We start from the raw sequence: 5397 nt of genomic DNA, 5'->3' as shown, positions 1-5397 counted from the left end.
GGGCATGGTGCCTGAAGTTTTTGTTGCACTCTACAGGTTCGCTCCTCCTCTGTTCCATGTCTGTAAACTACAGCTAGCTAGGTCCATGCTTCGTTCTGTTCTGTTCCTGTAACTTGGAACTGAAATTCTGTTTTGCAGTGGGATTTTGATACGCTCCATTGCAGAGGCAACACAAGATAAGAGAACACTATCAACCAGACAGATAATATTCAACATTGTTGGGTTCTGTGCATCCCTCATGGCTACAGTTTTCATTGGCATTTACACGAAGAGGCGACTTGATCAGCAGCATGAGGAAGAGCTGATATCAGATTAATTTCTTTTTTATGTGAGTTGAAGCTTGATAAATTAGTAAGCCAGATTCAGATCAGAGCTTCGTATCTTAATCAAGTTCCATTCCTTGTAGGACAATCTTGTACAAACTACAGACGCTCTTCATTCATCTGGAAAATGATACAGGTCTGGAGATGTGGCATGTGCACAAAATTTTCATTGGTTTTAGGGAGAAGCAGAAGTTGCAGGAACAAATAGCAATGGGAATTGTGCTTGACAGGGATCAGAGATCTCTTCCATGCAAAGTAAATGAAGGAAAAAAGGGATATAATGAAGACAAGTAACAGCACTCTTTTCGATCCTTAATCTTAACATCGAAAGCAGAGAGAAGCCAAACTATGTGAATTTGATTATTAAAAGGATATTTTTCTATTAGCAAAGTGGGGAAAAGGAAAAGATTTTGTCTAGCAATGTATATATTACACTTTGTACTCCATTTGTAAATGAATATGAAAAATCTGACACAACAATCAAAAATCAAGAAAATTTCAACTATGTCTAAGTTGGAATAAAAAATTTATATAGTTATGACTTCGACTGCTGAAGTTATCCATCTTCAAGAATCTCTCTGTGAACATGCATGCATGATGTGCTGCAATACTTGTAATTATACCTGTGAAAGGGAACTTTTCCAGCCAATGATGTATTACAACAGGAGCAGTTAATATCACCAGCTTCTCCACTTTTGGGTCGTGAAGTACTTGATCCTACGGTTGTGCTACTGCCTTGAGCATCGACGGGCAGCAGCAGCTGCTGCTTCAGCTATCCTCCTCTCAGCAGCAGCAGCTCTCTTTTCCCTCTCAACAGCCTGTGCTCTCTTCAGTTCCTCCTGGTTGAGAATAACAAAGGAAAACATTTAGAATAGTCCTTATGATGCTTTATGGGACAAGGTGATTACAGTGAAAAAAATAACAGAAACCAGAGGCTACCTGAAAGGTCAGAAGATCAAATTAACAAATTCAAACCAAGATGTCACTGATAAAATTCTACTATCATGCACCATATCATGATTAACAAAAAAATTTATTCCCACCTCTTTGGAGATCCATGATCCACCAACAGTTTGAGATTGTCCCATTACAACTGGTGGTACAGTGGGCCTGTTGTGTGAAATTGCTGCAGTATTCTGGGATTGGGCAGCCTCAGCCTGCATATTGACATAGCAAACATGTGAATACCAAATGTGCAAACAACTTGAAACTAGACCAAGCCAGGAAAAAAGGAAGCATATCAAGGAAAAAGAGAGTATATCCTAAAATTAATGATGCAAATACTCGAAAGATGCAATGAAAAACTAACTCCTTTCATATATATTACTACCAATCTTCCTCATAAACATCAACAAATTCAATTCACTTAGAAACCTCAAAGATAACTTCCAGACAATAAAAAATGTGAGTCCCACTTCCCCCTCCATTCTCCTGCACAGATGCACAAAGACAGATGGGAAACATGCACCTTCTGCATGCCAGACAGCAAATTCAAAATCATTTCCGACTGAATATGCGGCTCAAATAGTAAACAAAGTCAGAAATCAAATTAAAAGCCACATTTGATGAACACGTGTCTTATTGTTCTTAATGTTGGATGCAAGAATTCATTGCCTTAAGGCGAGGAGCCTTTTTCTTCTTACAATCCTATATTCTTTCTTTTTCTACTTTATTTTCCTTTTTTTTTGGGGTGGGGGGGGGGGAAGGGGGTGGGAGAAGAAATGTGGAGCAGGCAGTTTGATACATATTTTTCCTCAATATCAGAATTAATTAATGGGGAATATTACCTGAGCTTTCTTTTCTTTGGCTCTACGCAATTTCTTTAGTTCCTTTGCTCTTGCTTTCCTCTTGGCATCTTTCTCTGCCTGAGCAACCACATAGGGAGACAGAAAGACAGTTCATCAGAAGTGGATATGGAACATAAAGTTATCAGCAAACAGAGGACCTAAAGATATCCAAGGAGCAACAACCAAGTTATCCAATGATGAGATGTTCCCCAATTGAGAAGACAAATAATGACAAAAGAATAAATTCTAAGAAAAATGGATAAAAATTTTCCAAAAATCTTTCTTTGGTGGGGTGTAGGGGTGAAGGAGAGAGAAACAAGTAGCACAATTTGACAATTCAAAGCAAGATCTGGCAGCATGAGACACATGAAGCAACAAAAATGTGCTTCTATTGACTTTAAAAATCTCATGGTTGATAGCTACCTAAAGATGTTTATTCTTTATAGGAAGAAAGAAAACATTGACCAATACTCAGCCAGCTTAATCCAGAATGTAATTTTACACACAATTCTGTCTTCATATATTCTGGAATATTTGTAGTGTTTTATGATACATAATACCTCATCAGAGGTTAATCAAATTAACCTGCCAACAAGTCTGATACTGTTATGCTATTAGAACAGCCACAAAAGCAAGAAAAAGAAATAAAAAATACCTGCTTAGACGCTTGAGATTCCTCCATTTCTTTAGTTAAGGCACTAGGTACTTTAGCAGCATTCCAATCCCACTTATCTAGGTTTGAGGCCATGAACCGTCTAAAAGTATTCCTGACTTCCTTCTCGTTGGCCAGCATGTATGGGGTTCGCCCTCTTTGATCTTTAATACAAGGATCTAAACCCTCCTCTAAGAGTTCCAACACTTTTTGTGCATTTCCAGATTGTGCTGCTTCGTGCAAAGGTGTTGAGGTACAAACTACTTCACTATCACTCTCGCTTGATATAACATCAGATTTTACATTGATTGAAGGATTTTCAGAAGCATCCCTACAACCTAAACCCTCTTTGCAGGAGTCCTGCTTGCCATTACCAATGGTGCTCCCACTTAACAACACATCTTCTTTGGTGCCTCGTGGAGTTTCCTTATCCTCCTCTTCATAAGCAATATGTGTAAGCTGGTTATATATATGCTTGGCTTCCTTTAAGGTGGGCCTACGAACAGTCAATGGAACGTTTCGAACAGCACAGAACTGGTGACTGAAATAAGGTTTATCCCCATTAAAAAGCACATGATGATTGCTCGAAGGAGCATGAATGAAAACACAAGAGGAAGCATCGAAATAAGGCTTCCAAGAAACAAGCAGCTCTTGAATTTCCTAGAATATTTATAAAACAAGAATCAGTCAATCTTGGAATATTAAGAAAAACCATAAAAAAGTAAATGGCCCTACTCTCAAGCAATGGAAAAGCATAAATTGTGCAGATAAGAATAACTTAAAAGTGTAGATTAGTGATAAAAGATTGCCAAATGTTGTATTATCTGGAGATGGAAAATATATCAAAGATGGATTAGCTGATTTGTGTTGGTCAGACAAACTCATAAAAATTTACCTAGATAAGTGCAATAATTTATATATAATGTGATGTTAGTGCAACATCTATCTTTCCTCTAGCTACCAAACTAAAACTAACAGAAATAAACAAGGTTATTAAATTAAAACCATTTTGGTGTTTAAAACATCATGTAGAACACAGTCAGGTCATCTTTTACATGGATAGAACTGGAAATCAGGATGGTAACAGCACATTAACAAAAGCAATACATCAATACCTTCTTCAATGCAAGTTCATTATGCCGCCGGAGTGCAGCTCCAGCAGAATGTGCAGCCTTCCCAGTTGCATCTTTCAATGACTGTTTCTTACCAGCCTTGGCCCTCACCACATATCTTCATGATAACGAAAGGGATTACAGCATTAACACACTATATTCTATTAAAAAACATGATGTTTGCTTTGCTTTCTATTACTAACATCCTAACAATAACAACAGCACTTAGGACTCTTGATAAAAAATATAATACAGACCTGTGGAATGTTTTGTGAGCTACAACTGAGTTACCGTCAAAGACACAGCCAGCAAAGTGCCCACCACTTGAAAGCAACACAATCCTTAAACATGTATTATCTCTAGCCTCTTGAATTGAGGTTTTCAATCTCTCAATCACCTCATTTTCTCTCAAACACCCACCATTTTCATTGCATACTTCTTTATCATTCTCATATGAAATACTTTCCAACTCGTTCATAATTAATGACTTCCAAACTGAAATTCTCTCTCCCGTTTGAAGTTGGATAAACAGCTTCTGCCTAACATTTTCAACTGATCCCCTGTGCGCACAATTGCGAAGATAAGCCACCCTGTCAGCTTCATCCTCAGATCCTGAAATACTCGAAACCTCATAGTCTTTGAAAGAATGCGTAGTCAACTCATCAAAATCTTCTTCCTTTACAATATCCTTTCCAGCAATGCTTAATTTTACCTATAATCAAGGAGTAAATCGAAATACTGAATATTTGTTCTCTATCGGCAATTATGTATTAATAGCATCTCCCGGGCATTAAAGAGAAAATCTTTCTTTTGAAATAAAATAAAGCAAATTGAAAAGAAACAAAAAGGTGAGATGTTTACGTTGAAACGATGAAGGTCGGATTTGAAGTGGGAGCGCTGGTCCTGGAGAGAGTCAAACTCAGCCTTGCAGGTGTTGCAAGTCCATCTAGGCACAGCGACGCCGCTCGTGGAACTCTTTTCTTCCCCGTCGTCGGCGTTGTTTTGGTTTTCCAGAGAAGAGCTCTCAGAAATTGAGAGGGACTCAAAGTCTGAAATTAAAGAAGGAGAAAGTAAGCGACAAGAATCGAAGAAGTATGCTGGGAGGTCAAATATTGAACGCTGTCGTTTTTCTAGTGAGATCGTGGCGACAGAGGCGACGGGAAGAATCTCGCTCGCCATGGCTGTCGAGTTTCTTCCTCCCGGACACAATTTTGATGAAGCAGTTTAGTTTCTTGGTAAGAGTTTGCCGATTTGATGTGCATTGGGATTTTGGGCTGGTCGGCCCAATAGAAGGTATATGTCGTTGGACTTGTGCCCATCGAAACGATAGCCTTTTCTTTGGTGACAAATATTTTTAAGTTGGGGTAATTGTTAAATAATTACCCCAATTATTTAAATATATTTAAATAAAATTTTATTTTTTATTATATTTAATTAAGTTTTGTATTTTTATTTTAAAATAAATAAATTTTTATGATTAATGATTGATTAATTATTATTAATAAAAATATTATTTGTCATTT

General features: G+C 37.5%; 1 protein-coding gene across 1 annotated transcript; it reads right to left on the bottom strand.

Moving 5' to 3' along the window:
- Nucleotides 1–185: 185 nt before the first annotated feature.
- On the bottom strand, nucleotides 186–5106 carry LOC110428837 (uncharacterized). Its single transcript, XM_021444760.2, is given in 8 exon segments — nucleotides 186–1069; nucleotides 1071–1162; nucleotides 1367–1480; nucleotides 2111–2188; nucleotides 2766–3422; nucleotides 3878–3992; nucleotides 4132–4586; nucleotides 4736–5106. Coding segments are annotated over 8 exon segments (2019 nt in total). The 5' UTR covers nucleotides 5054–5106; the 3' UTR covers nucleotides 186–879.
- Between the last annotated feature and the right edge of the window lie 291 nt (nucleotides 5107–5397).

Source organism: Theobroma umbraticum, unplaced genomic scaffold, assembly GCF_002168275.2.
Source record: "Theobroma umbraticum cultivar Fairchild unplaced genomic scaffold, ASM216827v3 scaffold_3459.0, whole genome shotgun sequence".
Classification (NCBI taxonomy): domain Eukaryota; kingdom Viridiplantae; phylum Streptophyta; class Magnoliopsida; order Malvales; family Malvaceae; genus Theobroma; species Theobroma umbraticum.
Note: the sequence above shows the minus strand (reverse complement) of the source record. Positions and strands in the feature narration are given on the sequence as shown.